The sequence below is a fragment of the Apteryx mantelli genome, chromosome 9 (genome assembly GCF_036417845.1).
Source record: "Apteryx mantelli isolate bAptMan1 chromosome 9, bAptMan1.hap1, whole genome shotgun sequence".
Lineage (NCBI taxonomy): Eukaryota > Metazoa > Chordata > Aves > Apterygiformes > Apterygidae > Apteryx > Apteryx mantelli.
In genome coordinates, this window is record NC_089986.1 from 29,039,779 (window position 1) to 29,054,867 (window position 15,089).

Genomic DNA, 15,089 nt, shown 5'->3' on the forward strand with positions numbered 1-15,089 from the left:
TGTAATTCTCTACCTTCTAAATCTCATTGCAGATATTATAACTGAAACCAAAGACCTCAACAAGACTTTTAAAAAGACACATTTTTATAGAATGCAGTTACCCACAGCAAAATTAAATGGGATCAAAATGTATAAATATATAGCATCTCATGTCTTGTGATATGACTGTCACTAAGTGCAGATAAATAAACCAGTGTCTCAGTTTCAATGTCTTTGAGGCCTTGAAAATGGGGAACAGGCAGAGTCTGACAGCAGGAAACCTAAAAGCTGAGGCAGTATAGACGTCCATAAGAATCAGCAAAAGAATCGCCTGAAATGAGCCTGACTCCCTCTTCAGAAGCGAAATAGCCAGGCCAGAGGAAGCCTCCTCAGCAAAGGTGAGGAGATGAACCTGATGATGAGGCACAGTAATGTGAGCTGAGTGTCCAGAGCTTTGCTGCAGACCCTGGAAGCAATAAAGGCTCCAGGGTTGTAAGTGAGAGTCATAAGCAGGCAACGAAGTTGAGCACTTGTGAGAACTTACTCCCAAGCCGTGCATGGCTGTGGGGACTGCAGAGATGCAGAAGTCCCAAAGGGTTGGTCAGGACAGGCTCTGTTTCACTGGATTGATTGGGAATATATTCTGCAGGGGTTGAGGGGGCAGAATCTTTTAAGATTTCCATCTTAAAAGAATGGGTTTCCCTGGTGTAGCAGCCAGGGAATACAAGTTATTGAGCACTCCTGATGTGGTGACTGATTTAGTAGACACAATTTTAAAAATATCTAGATTTAGGATGGGAAAAGGGAGAAGCTAAACACAAGAGAGTGCAAAGTTGAAAGGGAGCTAAATCCATTTTAAAATCTGTGCAACAGTGTGTCCAACGTGACCATTAGCTGCCATGTTTCATTTTGCACTGGGGAGTTCTCTTCTTTCACCTGAAGTCAAAGCAGAGAATAGGTCCGTTGTTCAACGGTTGTCAGCTCTTCAGTGTTGGTCTGAGATTATTTGGACAAAGAAGACATCGTATATGCTTTCTAGATCTGGTATCTTTCCAGAAGCAGGACCAGATCCCAGAAAGCAATTCAGTATTACCAGTGAACATCAGAAAAACAGGAAATCATTACCAGAAAAGGGAAGAATAAAGCCTTCAGATGTTTCTAGTGGTCCAGATGTTTTAACACAAGTAAGATGTCTGCTGGGCATGCTTCTCTGTGACATTTTATTTAGGCCTGAATTTCTCCGTTTTGCTTGTATTCTAGTTATCAGAAGTCATGGGCTCCAGAAAATTTCTGATTCACTAGTTTCTCGGTGCTGTCTGGCCACCTTGTTGGCTGCAGGCCCAGAAACTTTCTCAGTTATTCATGTTTGTATAAAGGCGAGGCCCTAGAGTATGGGCACCCTCTTTCCACAGTTTCACATTAGAAATGATGGGGAAATTATCTTCTGTCAGGATATACAATATACTTACAGCATGTTAAGCATTGATCCTTGAATTGGGAGTGTGAGTTGTGATATTAATCTGTGGGTGTCTAATTTATTAGTCTTATTGGGAGGTCAAGGGGGATTTGATCATGCAAGTTTTGTGCTGTCACTGTAATGTAATAATCCTGTGATCCAGGACTCCTGATCTTCACCTGAAGGGGCTTGTAGAGATTGGTTTGAATATTTTAAGAGTTTGTGAAAGGACAAACATCAAAACTGTTAGAAATGTAAACCACGGAAATGACAGGATTGCTTGAAGAAACCCAGCTATTATCATGGGAGAACCATGTGATGAAGTTAATGAAGATTGTCAGAGGGTTCTACATAAATACAACCTCTGGCAGTTGTTCATGTCAATTTTATTAAATAAGCTGTAATCAAAGTTGTGTGTTCATGCCAGAACACCTGGAATTGTTGTTACGAGAAAAATAAAAGTAATATTTAATAAAGAGAAGACAATTTTCAGTCTAGGTTAATACTAACTACATTAGAAATCCTTCCTCTCTCCCCTAGCCTGTACGTCTTTATAAGCGTTGAAGAACGATGTTTAAATCTCCAGGATATACATAAAGGTGCTTTTGTGCAACCCTCTGTAAAGGCAAGAGCTGTTAGATGATGGCTCTGAAAGAGGTGGTGGTACAGAACAGCCCTTGCCGGCTGGAGGAGAGCTTGCGGCCTCCCTGCCCATCTCCTTGCCGAGCCTTTCGGAGCGCGCGAGGGAGGTGCCCGTGGTGTTCCCACCTGGGATGCCGGCACCGAGCAGAGGGTAGAACTTGGTCCAGGCTGCTCGCTTTCCCGAATGGACAATCCGGGGAAGCTTGCTGCCATGGGCCTTGTACCGAGGGGTTGAGGGGGCTCCTCGTGGAGTTGCCCTCTTCTCACGTCAGAGTTGTACCACCGTACGCAGCCTCTTCTGTAGTGACAGAATGGCCACTGAGCTGAATTACAACCGCCAGCACATCCGTGATTCGTAGTACAGGGCTTTGTTCCCACAGATTTCTTTAGCTGAACCTGACCTGAAAGTTCTTGTACCTGGTTTCCATGAAACAACTTTGTTGTTGCAGCTTGTCATGTATTGCATACCATCGCACTGAATTGAGTAAGTGCCATCTGGATCTACACTGCTAGCGTCAGCACAACTCCAAACGTATAGAACATCAAGAGCAGACGTAATTACAAGTATTTTGTTCCGAAACGATCCCTTCTTTATCCTGCTGGCTAACAGAGGTTCCCCGCTCCTCCCTTTGTCCCTGCAGGTTTTACAGAACGCTCCAAATGAAGTCCTGGTAGTAGCATCTTCCACGCTATGCAATCTTCTTCTGGAATTCTCTCCAAGCAAAGAGGTCGGTATTTGGCTATTATCTCTTCTTATTTTGGATAAAAGCTACATTATACAAATGGTTCAGTAAGCGTAAAGGTAACTTAATTGGTAGCCACTGCTTGGGAAGCATTATAGCTGTAATATTTAGCAAAATATAATATCACTCAATGGCCTGTCAATAAAAAAAAACACAAAAGCATTTATAGTGCTGTTGAGAGTAAAATGTAGTCTCTAAAAAAATTTTTGAAAAAGGAAATACAGACCTCACATTGACTTTTATACTTGTCAGACATGATTATTATGTCTAAAAGACTTGGACAACAAGGAAACAGACTGGTGGTTTTGTTGGCAATACGATCTGTTACCGTACAGAATGACTGCTGTAATCTTGAAAATGCTCTCATAGCTCAAGTCTGTTCCTGTGTTTTTTATCATTCTTGGTTGAATGACGTAGGATGTCTGTTTTTGAGCCCTTCAGTGTGCCTCTGTTTTATACAGATCGTACATACATATCAATACTTTGTAGAAATAGAAAAATTCCCTAAGTCTTGAATATTTTTCAATAACAGAACACACTTGCAAGATTGTGGTGTATGTGGGCTCCAGCGGGGCAGTTTGCGTGGCCCTGTTTTGATCAATTGACCTTACTGCTTTTAGTCATGTCTGGGACAGCAAATTAACTGAAATAAAGCCAAACAGTTCATTGGCCCATAGGCTTTCTTATTCATACTGTCAGTCACAGTGTAGTGTCTTCACTGTAAATTGGATTGAAATACTGCATTTTCTATCAGGACACATGGTTTACTTAAAAATACTGTTGCCAAAACAAAATACTGCTTATGCAAAATGAAGGGCTATTTAGAAATGTTAGATGTGAAAGCAATAGGCAATCTGATTTTTATTTGATACGCTGTATTTTTATTCTTCGTTGTATTTTGAAAATTGTATCTAAAATACCAGTCACATTTAAAAAAAAAAAAAAAAAAAAAGGACTGGCCAAAAGAAAACAAAAACAAAACAAGGCCCCCCCACCCCAACTGAATGCAAAACAATTTTGGAATGACTCCTACGTGCTGCCCCTGCGCAGAAGTCCCTGGGAGCCAGCCAACTAGCTGGCACCTCGAGAAATCGCAGTTCCCTGGCAGCTCATTGCGGCGCCCAAGCCCTCGTGTATGAGAGCGACCTATACCATCGGATACGTCCTTCTAGCTCATGAGCTCTTCAGGCCTTAAAGCTAGCGACCTTCAAATTCAGTCCAGGTCGAAAGCTGTTGTTGCAAATTTATTAATCAGTTAGTTTGAAAGAAAAAGTGCATGTATTGATACTTTTCCTGTCGCTTAATGAAGTGATATTACAAGGTTTTGCACGTCAAGAGCAAGCTTGAGTTTTCTTTATTGTGGTAAAATGTGACACACTTGCGCTAAAGTTTTCCTGCTGTGTTTTAGTTTGGTCTCATTAGCAAGTAGATTAAATGTAAAGAACAACAATAAATAGCTTTCGTTGTCCATAACCGCTTATTTAAGTCACATACGTCCCACCGGATCCCAAACAAAAATTGATTGCTCAAAGGAGGATGGTGTTTTGAGAGAGGACTCCCAAACTGAAAGTTGTTGGGGAAGACGTTTGCTTGTGTGTCTGTGGCAGAGGTGTGTATAGTATCACAGCAGTGTGTGTGTGTGTATGTGTATATATATGTATACACACATACACAGAGGCACACAAGAATAACTGGACATCTTGTAAATATGAGAATAAGACATAAGCAACACTTTTAATGTATTATATTTATACTTGTATATATGTCTAGTTCTTCTATGTAGTGTTTTAAAGATTTCTTTTTTTCCCCCCTGTTTGTTATAGCCTATTTTAGAATCAGGAGCCATAGAACTTCTATGTAGTTTAACACAGAGCGAAAATCTTGCCTTGCGAGTGAATGGCATTTGGGCTTTAATGGTAAGTAAAACACACTGGTGAAATACCGTTTGCAATTTCACTTCTTAAAGAGGAGGAGTTTGTGAATGTAACTTGAAGAAATTGTCAGTTGTTACAGTAACACAGATGAAATCTGGCTTGCCTTTCCACTTCCCTGCAGGAGAAAAAGGGTCCACCTGGAGCATTTTATCACTTAGCTGATAAAATGGAGAGGGGGGGGGAAAGCACCCTCAATTCTCATATCAGTTTTGGTTGCCCTGATCACTTGGGAAACAGCTGAGCAATGTCACTAGCATAGCAGGGAACTCTCTAAAAACAGGTAATCGGATCAGTTGTAAGACTGTGAGGGAAGTTAATCATCTACTGCGTAGCAGTTCCTCATAAACTGTGATGTTTACAGGATTAATTTAGCAAGGATATATGCTAGTAGGTAGTAGTCTGCTAAGAGAACAAAAACCCAAGTTTAAGGTAAAGAATTGAGCAAAAGTTCTCTGTGTCTTTCAGAATGTGGCATTTCAAGCAGAACAGAAGATCAAATCTGATATTTTACGAGGTCTGAGTACGGAGCAGTTATTCCAGTTACTTTCTGATTCAGACGTAAATGTTCTGATGAAAACTTTGGGACTGCTCAGGAATCTTCTATCTACTCGCCCAGTAAGTAGAGCTGCAAACAGACCTTCTTCTGAAAGCTGATCAAACACACGGACAATACGCTGGAAATACAAACTGACTGTTACCCTTTTTAGTAGGACAAAGATTTTGGCTGAGAATGCAACTTATTTTTCTGTTTAAGATTGCTGTTTGATATATTGCTAAAACCGAGGCCTCTGCTATATGCTTTTATCCAAGTATCTGTAATAAAATGTACAAATTGTTATAAGAAAATTTGGAAGAATTCTGCGTGACCACTGAAATATGGTAATTATTTTCACATACAAACAGAGCAAGGCAGTTATGTTTGGTGTTCAGTTCCATTGCATTTTGGAAAATATTTTTTGCTGAAAGGTAATGGGCTTTCTGTGAAACTTGTCAAGGACACTAATAAGAGGATTTCACTTTGGAGTCAGCATATGGAGAGGTACATATCTTGAGGGTACCTGTATTTCGTCTTTAACATCTGAAATACTTCTCCAACTGTATAGAGAGAATTTCTGAATTTGACTCTGAGACTGCGTGCTTACAAAATGCTTACATTCATTTTACACAGTTGAGTAAAATGGTCTAAAAATGTAAGCCCATGAATTGCTTTTGACAGGGAGAAAGAGATTGAGGTACTGGTGAAGGAAAAACAAGGGGCAATCCCCTGTGAAGAACAGGGAAAAGATGATCAAACATTTGGCAGCTGGATTTGTGTGTGTGTGTGTTGGGTTGGGGGGTGACACCACAAAGCCTCTATGGTCCATATATCACGTATTGTGTTTTTATCATAAAAAGGTCACTGCAAAAAGTCTTTTGATTTTTGTACTCATTGAAGCTCAATAAGCTTCATAGAAAATTAGCTCTGTCTTAATGTGAAAATATATTTTAATAACCAGTCATATAAATTCACCGTGAGTTCTTACAGCCAAATCTGATGATCACATAAGGTGTTCCTCAGCTGAAGCTTTGCCCCAGTTTCACCTACTTTTCACACATTATAGAGCCAGAACCAACCATTTTAATTCTGTACTCCCAACTTACTCCAGGATAACTCATCCAGCAGCTTTTGAATGAAGTCTTATTGCTAGCATTTTATGAGAAATCTCTTTTAAAGAATCTCTAACATCTTAAATAATTGTAGAGCTTGCCATGTGTTGGTAATCTCTGGTGGCTGTTTGCTGTTACTCTTGAGTTTTGACATCAGTTCACCGTGTAGATCTCGATTCCCATTTTTGTCTGTTATTCCTCATTATCAAGTTTATTCTGGTATAGGTGTTTATAGTCCATGATCAAATTACCTTTTTTCTGCAAGTTTCTTGCCTTGAGACAGGTTTCCAAGGCTACAAGTAATTTATATGGCTTAGGTCTCTGAACTCTTGCTGACTTTTGAAGTGTGGGTATCAGACCTGGTCACAGTGTTCCAGTAAGTGTAGCAAAAGTTCCAGATAAGTAACCTCATTTTTCTTACCCATCTCTGATATCCTCCTGTTAACAGAGGAGGAGAGAAAGTGGTTCTTTCCAACTGCAGCATCATACTGAGAGCCTGTGTCCACAGTCTTCAGTGTCCACAGGATTCAGTCTTCAGACTGTGGCCTCCATGCAAATGGGAAACTAGTGTCTTTTTTACAGGTTTCAGGCAAATTAAAAGCAAGGCATATGATGCTCTCTCAAACCAGCCTAGGCTTCAGATGAAGAGGAATAATACAAAGAGTTTCTGCTGTGATGGAGTTGTGTTTTGGGGAGATTTCTCTAGAGGCTATGGTCTTTATGCAGTGTTGCTACTCTTTCCTTAGAGTAATTCAATTTGGAATGCCACTTCTTTGGAAAGTTGCACTGACTATTTCATCCTTGTTTTGACAGCACATAGACCATATAATGAGCACTCATGGGAAGCAAATCATGCAAGCAGTGACCCTCATTCTGGAAGGGGAGCACAATATAGAAGTCAAAGAGCAGGTACCTTTTTTGTTTCATGTTGTCATGGCAGAATAAAACTTAAGGAATAGCTGGGAATGCTTACTCTTCTCAACATGTCAACTTTGTATAGGATTATGTTGCACTGTGAATATTTTACTAAGAGATCTGTCAGATTAACAACTCTAGTACCTCCAAGAATGCTGCTTTTTCTATGCCTATGGAGTATTACATACATGTTTGAACTGAATTAAGAACATTTTCACATGCATGTGTGGCAAAGATGATGCTGTACAGGACAGCAATAATTAAATCTAAGTTTATGGGAAGGCAGAAAGGGGACAGTAGGAAGAAAGGAAGAGGAAGAAGCTAGTATTTCACACTGGGAGAAGCTTCACGGTTATTTGTTGTCCTGGCTGCTATAGGAGCAATCAGTAGTGAAGAATACCAGGAATACCATCATCGCCTGCCTTGCTGGCAGTAGTACGTGTTGATTACCTGTGCTGGCAACTCTTCTGCTGGGAGATGTGGTATCTCATCTGTTCTTGGGAGGCAGTGGTGGTTAAGAGGATGGGAGACAGTAGTAGGGAAAAGAGCATGTTAGGGTAGCCCAGAAAAAGGTGGTGTGAGGGTCATGCCCTGAAAAATTACTTAAAAATTACTCGGCCGCTTGCTGGAGGGATGCTGCAGCAGAAGTAAGAGGGTAGATGGACAGTTCTCTAGGAGTGATGGGGTGGATTTGGTTGATCAGCTGGTGCAGCAGAGGAGGCAGTCACTTGGAGAGCAATGTTTCTTCCTTGTGCAGAGTCTGTCGTGAGGAAGAACAGGGGCAGCAAGAAGGTGTGGAAGGTGACAGAGGATTGACATTGCTTTGGAGCAGGCTGGGATACTGGTGGCAAAACAGTGTGACAAATGGCTGTAATGTTATAGCTAAATCCAGACTGGTCTAAATCTCTGTTCAGTGAAGAATGGGCTGAAGGCAAACAGGCTTTGTATGGCTATTTAAGTGCAAAATTGCCCCCCCCCCCCCCCAAAAAAAAAAAAGGCCCTCAATAGATGGCAAGTCTGTTGACATCATGATTCTGAAACAGCAGTCTAGTGACTGGAGTGGTCCTCGTTACAAGACTAGCTTATTTAGATCGCCAAGCCTCTAAGATTTATTTTGGAGGAGGATCAGTGTACCTGAGAAATATTCTCAGAAAGTGCTGGAGAACAGAGGAGCAATAGAGCTTTTAAGATTTGCGGCTTTTATGTACAGAGCACTTTCTTCCTCCCTGTGAGGAGGTGAGCAGCTTGTTTTCATTTGAGAATTAAGTCATACTTCCAATACCGTATCTGCGCACAAGAGCCTATACTTCTAGCAGGACAGTGCTTTTAGCTGTCACTGACTGGCTCATCAGTATGTCACCAGCAACTTGGAAGTAATAAATCTCTGCACCTGCTGATGTAAGTGCTGTGCAGCTTAGACACAGGGAACATGCAGGTGCTGCTCCTTCTCCAGTGTCCTGTAGTCATCCCTGCACGTCCAGAAAGACAGATGAGTCCTTCCACAGCTCGTTGGGAAAGAATTCTTGGAGCATCTCCCTGTACTTCCTGAGAACCAGGAGAGCTGCCTCTGCAAGTCTCAATGCCACGCGTGTGTAGTGCCAACATGGACGTAGTTGCTTCAAGGTTATTTGGTAGGATGGCTTCTCAAATTTGCGAGAAATAACCAGATGTAGATTAGTAATCTGAGTTATCTCTGCAAGTAGGATGTATGATTAGACTTGCGGAAAAATTTTTATTCCTCTGCCAGACCAACAGAGAGGCCTCAGTCTTTTCCTTTCCTGACTTGAAGAACTAGATGGATAGGCTTTTTTTTCCCAGCTGCTGATACTGAATAGACTGCTTTATTTTTGCAGTGTATTTAACCTTTTCTATATACTACATATTTTCGTGAGACTTCAAACTTTATTCATTGAAATGAATTAATGTTACTCTTATTTTAAAATTGCAATGACTGTTTTTTCCCAGGGCTGTTCAGCCACAGTTGTTAACTCTTTGGCATTAGCCCCAGTTGTAAGCAAGCTACAAACTCCAGATTCAAGTTATTGAAACTAATTAAAGAAATTGTTTGTCACAAGTTCAAAGCTGTCAGGAAAAGTGCATAATTCATGGGATATGATCTGTAGCCAAATAACTAACAGCGTTTCTCTCTTTCAGACATTATGTATACTTGCCAATATAGCAGATGGAACGACAGCAAAAGAATTAATTATGACCAATGATGACATCCTACAGAAAATCAAATACTACATGGTATGGGGAATTTCTCTTAAAGGTCTTATTTTGGTCATTTGTAGAAATAAAATATGCTAGAGGGACTTCTCTCATGTAAATCATTATTCAAAATCATGCACTTAAACATAACTGGATACACTAGAGTTAAAGCATGCGCTGCAGTTCCATATGGCAGTGGTGTGCTGAGGATCTGTTTAAAAGGAAAATCCCCTAGTTATTTTGTATAAGAATTTTACTGTCAATTAAGCAATACATGTAACAATCCTACTTGGAAAACATTTCATGCCCTTAGAAAAGGGGCGTTTTTTTGTAGACCTTTTAGTAAATGTTTGGAAGAAATTGAACGTTGTACTCAAGTATTATATTGTCTTTGAGAGAAGCTGTAGATAAGAACTGCTCCTGACTTCACTACCTCACTTATTACAGGATGAATGCCAAAATGTAAGTCTGAGAAATTCTGAATCTTCTCTTCTAAATCTGAGTACTATTTTTCTATATTTAGAGTCATTCAAATGTTAAACTTCAGCTTGCTGCCATGTTCTGCATATCTAATCTCATATGGAATGGGGAAGAAGGTAAGAAAGCCTCATTATTAATATATAGACAAGTTACTACCCGATCAAAAGGCTAATGTTACACAGTAATCAATATTCACAGCGCGCAGCACGGTGGGATCCAAAGCATAACGGGAGACTTCAATATAGGCATAATATGGATCAAGTGAGCTCGGTCAGGAGGAGAATGAGGCAAACGTGGAGGGAGAGCTGTCCTGAGGCCGGAGGGGGAGGCCTGAGAAGAGTGCCTCTGTAAAACGGAGAAGTTGATGAGCTCCACAGCGGGAGGTTTCCACCTGCAACATGCCTGGAAAATGTGAAAACAATTCGAGTCAAAGAGAATCCTGATGAGAGGGCTTCCAAGTCGAAGGAGGTTTTGGAAGGTCATTGCTGGAGGGGACGGGTTCATTGGAAAGGGGAAAATGGCAATGAGTTAGGAAGTGGATTTGTTGCAAAGAAAGCTTGCCCAGCATGGAGGGCTTGAACGGGCTGGACAGTAGGAGTCTGAAATGAGTAGAAGAACTCGTGGGTTGAACTGGAAGGAACGGGAAGGCATTCGGTAAGAAGAGTTGTGGGCTGAAGGTAGCTGGGAGGGAGCTGAAGGATGCTGCAGCACAGAAAAGCGTGTGTGTGCGCGTGTGTAGCAGAGCTGCAGGCGGAGGTAGCAGTGCGGAGCTGGAAGGAGCGCCAAGGGAAGGAGTGGGAGGTGGCGTGCTTTGAGGAACGGTGGGACTGCGACGCGGGCTTTTTTAGACAGGTTGTTTACAAATCTTCAGATTGACCGTACTGCCCTTCAGCAAAGAGAACAGTGTCTGTAGGGTTTTTTTGTCCCCTCCTACTGTGCAACTTATTCCAGATCTCTCAGATCCCAAAACTTCATTCAGCCTATGACACTTGGTTGTGCTCTTGATGCTTTCCTGTTCGCGTGCGCTTTATATGCAGTGCTACAACTCAGACTCGAGCGCAAACCTCCGGTTAAATGTTCTCTGCATCCAAATCAGAGAGATGAGAATAAAGCAACTAAAGTCAAGCTGCTTTCTTTGGGATAAAACGTGTTCAGAGTTCTGCCTTCTAAATTTTCTGTTCTTGAAACATGTGCCCACTAAAATACAAAAAAGAAACTAGAGGTGCCTCATGAAATAGCCACAGCTGAGAGAGTTCTTCAGCACTGTGTTTTAGCTTAAACTGTGTTCCCTACCCCTCTTCAAGCTAGTTTTTGCTGCCGCTCCTTTCTTCTGTTCTCAATGCATTTATTTTTAGTGGTATTCCCAACAATGCAATTTATTTTTGTAGGTTCACAAGAACGACAAGATAAACTACGAGACATGGGAATAGTAGATATTCTACATAAATTGAGTCAGTCATCAGATCCAAATCTGTGTGACAAGTGAGTATAAAAGAAAAAAAATCCAAAAAAACAAGATTAGAGGGAATTCTTTGCTCATAACAATGCATCTTTTTAGTAACCTTTTGGTTATTAAATATCTCCATCCCAGAAAAACAGTCTGCCATTGCACTGAGTGCTACTGTGTGTGTAAAGAAATTGTGTGCTTGTTTGAGTAACAGCTCCTATATTACTTAGGGTTTATTTAGGGTTTACTTATTATTATTACTTAGGAATAACAAATTATGCTTAAGTTCTCAATACTAAAATTAACCGCAATGGAGACCCCGTTTAATCTTTCTAATTCATAGTGTTACGTGACTGTTTATAATTGTTCCAGTCCTCTGGAACAACATTGCTCCCTCTGCTTCTCTTTACCTCGCTGGTCCATCCTCTCTCTCTAGCTGGCATTATGCAAAGTCTTGTAAATAAAAAGCTGTCGATGATTAAAAAACCAAACCCCACCGATTAACCGGTTGTTTCTGTATTGCAGGGCGAAGACGGCACTCCAGCAGTATCTTGCATGATCAAAGACTAATTGAATCTATGGACACCCCTCATGTCTACTTAAGGAATAGCAGGAAATATTCCTGACTCCTTATATTTGCACAAGTCACCTTGGGCTGCATTTTTCTCAGGTGCAGGGAGCTGCTTTGCAGAAACAGTTTAAATGATCAGGTCTCCAGTGCACTTGAGAATTTTCTTGAGGTAGTTTCTTTACTCAGAGGACTCTTGGGGGGTTGTTTTGGTTTTGGGTTGGTTTTTTTTTTTTTCCTGAGCTACCTGGACTTTTGAATAGAACAATCAGTCATCATTTTCCTTTGGGCCTACAATTTTCTGCTTTTGCTGCAGCCTGCGTGCGTGGAGGTGTGTGTGTGCGCTTGGGTGTGAGCGCGTGCTGGGGTGTATGTGTGTGGGTGTGATACCTCAATTTTGTTTTTCCTTTTTTTTGTGTGTGTGTGAAAATCTTTTTCTACAGGTTTTCAAGGGTTAACCATTGTTTGCTGTACGAATACTTCAATGAATTATATACAGTTTGAATGAAATGTTATTTAAAAAAAAAAACAAACTGTTGTATCCCATAAAGTTTATTTTGAATTTTGAACAGATGAATGTTTTTAAGTAAAATATATGCATTTCTGAATTTCAGCTTAACTTACATTATACTTCATTTTTAAAGAGGAAAATAGAGGGAGACAGCAGACCCCAAATTCTAAGCAGCGTATCCTGTACCGTGAGGAGATCCAAGAGTTAGCATTTTACTGCCGTGCAAGGTCAGCTGGGACGTACGCCACCCCGTAGAACGGGTCAGCTGGATTGGTTTGGGCTTCTGTACGTTTTTAGAGGAGAGGGTCGGACTTGAGTTAGTGTGACTGCTGACTTTCCTGGAGAGGAGCAAGTGGCTGCAATATCAGCAGGCATGTGCCTATTGCTTTAGAAGCCAAGAACTTACTCAGATAATTGCTGAAGGATTAGCTTATTTCACTGATAAGTATTTGTTAATCACTAGTATCAATAGAGCGGAGAGTATGTTGCAAAATTTATGCTTTCAAGAGACCAGAAGGACCTGACAAGCAGTGATTAAGGGACTGCTTTGGTTTTGCATCTTTTACGTCCAGGTAATAGTTAAGCAACTCGCAGAATATTTACATGAAAGATCAGCTGGATGCATTAGGTCGGGGAAGGGATGGAAAATTGTTAGAATTTCTGCTCAGTAATGTCGCTACCAACTTTGTGTGCGCGTATATGCCCGTACACGCACTTGCATGGATTTGGACACCTGGAAAACAGAGATGGGATTTTACTGTATTCAGAGGCCTAGGTTGTCCAAACCTAGGCCAAACCTGAAATTGTGCCTGTAACTGTGGAGGAAAAATTGTGGCTACAAATGAAGACGACTGTGTAAGGTTAGGCTGGAAAGTAAGATGCCAGGGGCTTCAGGAGCCGAATAAGCATAGAAACGAGAGCGAGCAGCAGGGAGCTCTCTTTCATGCAGTTCGGGGTTCTTGCTTTCTTCCTGTGTCGTCTTTCCGAGTTCAGTTTAGAGTTTTAACAGTCAGAATCTCCAAACACTGTATTTACCTAGCACTAACAGGCACGCTAAAGATTGCAGCCGATGTCTTAAAACCAAATCTTTCTTTTATTACATTGAGCTTCAGGAAGGCTGCAGCAAGAAGAGAGGTCTGTTACTTTGCTAACCAATTTTGATAAGTATCTTAATCTTTTATTTCTAATCGGAGGGTCAAATTGTGATAGCCTTACTTTATTTCAAAGGTAACTACTTGTGTCAGAAAATGTGACCACAGTTTGGCCTGGAATTTGAATGTTCTATGTATCAGATAACTGTTATCACTTGGTTGCAAAGGAGAATATATACATTTAATGTAACTTCTTCCAATCTTGAAAGACAAATAAAAGTGAGCACCTGACACTTTTTTTCCCCCAGGCACTGCAGTAAGTGACTGGCCATTTTTTAATGCCCTTCTGCAAGTTTTCACGATGGATTTTTAGGGGCTGAACAAAAAGGAAAGTAAAAATATGTGAGGACTTGATAAATATCAGTACCTCAGAAGTGAAGTCTTGCTTATAAAATTCAATCAACTATACTTGTGCTTGAATTGAGGAAAGGCTTCTGAGGCAAGTATCATAAAAGTAAAACTGCCTATATCCTGTGTCTGGCTTCTAAATTTGCACTCCGGCTATGTACCTTAGGAGTTCAAGGTCTTACACGTCTCTTCTGCCTCCTCCTTCCCAATTCACATTTCTAAAATCGAATCTGAATTTGATCATATAAAACTTTTGTGCCTAAAAGCGCTCAGAAGAAGGTGAGTAAATTCCTATATATGTGTTTTGAGGTTGTTTCCCAAAATTCTGCCAGAAAAACTAATAACAATGCTCAGACAATCTGGTTGCTGCATGAGAACAACTGACATTTTCCACAGATATTACGCTGATAGGACAGTCTGTTGGATGAGAGCATTTTTAAATTCAGTTAAGCTTTGTGAATAATTTTTGATGTTGCTATAGGTATGTACAAAAAGAAGAAAGTGAATACTGTAAATAAAAAGAACTTTACCAGAACATCTAGGTTTTACTGAACTTCATGGAGAAGTTTTTTGTGCCATCTTCTGTACAGACTGACGGTTTCTAGTCTGAGATTTACGGTGGGAACAAACTTGTTTGCTGGCCGATCAAATCTTTACGAGCTTTACTGGGGTAGAGGTGTCTTGTGAATTATAGGGTTGCCTTCAGAACAAAAGCAGGTATGACTTGTCTGGACACGATACGATATCATCAAGATTTCTTCTGTTCTTGCACCATTTCTGTTTATGAAAACCCATCCTAATCAGTTTTGGTAAATAGCTCCACTCTGTTTCTAATCAGAGGGTTCAATAATGTTAGTCTTCCTTTCAAAGGTTACACATGTCAAAAAGAGATCAGTTTGGCATGGAGTTGGCATGCTAGTTATCAGACAGCTGGTGCACTGGTTGCTCTTCCCGGTCTACATTTAGTGCCGTTTCTCTCACTCTGAAAATCAAATAAGACTTATAATTTGGCTGTTGTTCCGATCACGGATCCACGTCACGTAGTGAAAGAAACTAA

The 15,089-nt window shown here is 40.7% G+C and overlaps 1 protein-coding gene across 9 annotated transcripts in view; it reads left to right on the top strand.

Moving 5' to 3' along the window:
• ARMC8 (armadillo repeat containing 8) overlaps window positions 1-12,641 on the top strand; it is a 74,863-nt gene extending 62,222 nt beyond the window's left edge. For all 9 annotated transcript variants that reach the window (XM_067302037.1, XM_067302044.1, XM_067302038.1 and 6 more), the window contains 8 exons: window positions 2,719-2,805; window positions 4,644-4,736; window positions 5,220-5,369; window positions 7,215-7,310; window positions 9,471-9,566; window positions 10,051-10,123; window positions 11,396-11,489; window positions 11,980-12,641. In XM_067302037.1, coding sequence (XP_067158138.1) covers window positions 2,719-2,805; window positions 4,644-4,736; window positions 5,220-5,369; window positions 7,215-7,310; window positions 9,471-9,566; window positions 10,051-10,123; window positions 11,396-11,489; window positions 11,980-12,013 — 723 coding nt within the window. In that variant the 3' untranslated portion in view covers window positions 12,014-12,641. The remainder of the gene's footprint in view (window positions 1-2,718; window positions 2,806-4,643; window positions 4,737-5,219; window positions 5,370-7,214; window positions 7,311-9,470; window positions 9,567-10,050; window positions 10,124-11,395; window positions 11,490-11,979) is intronic.
• Window positions 12,642-15,089: the final 2,448 nt, after the last annotated feature.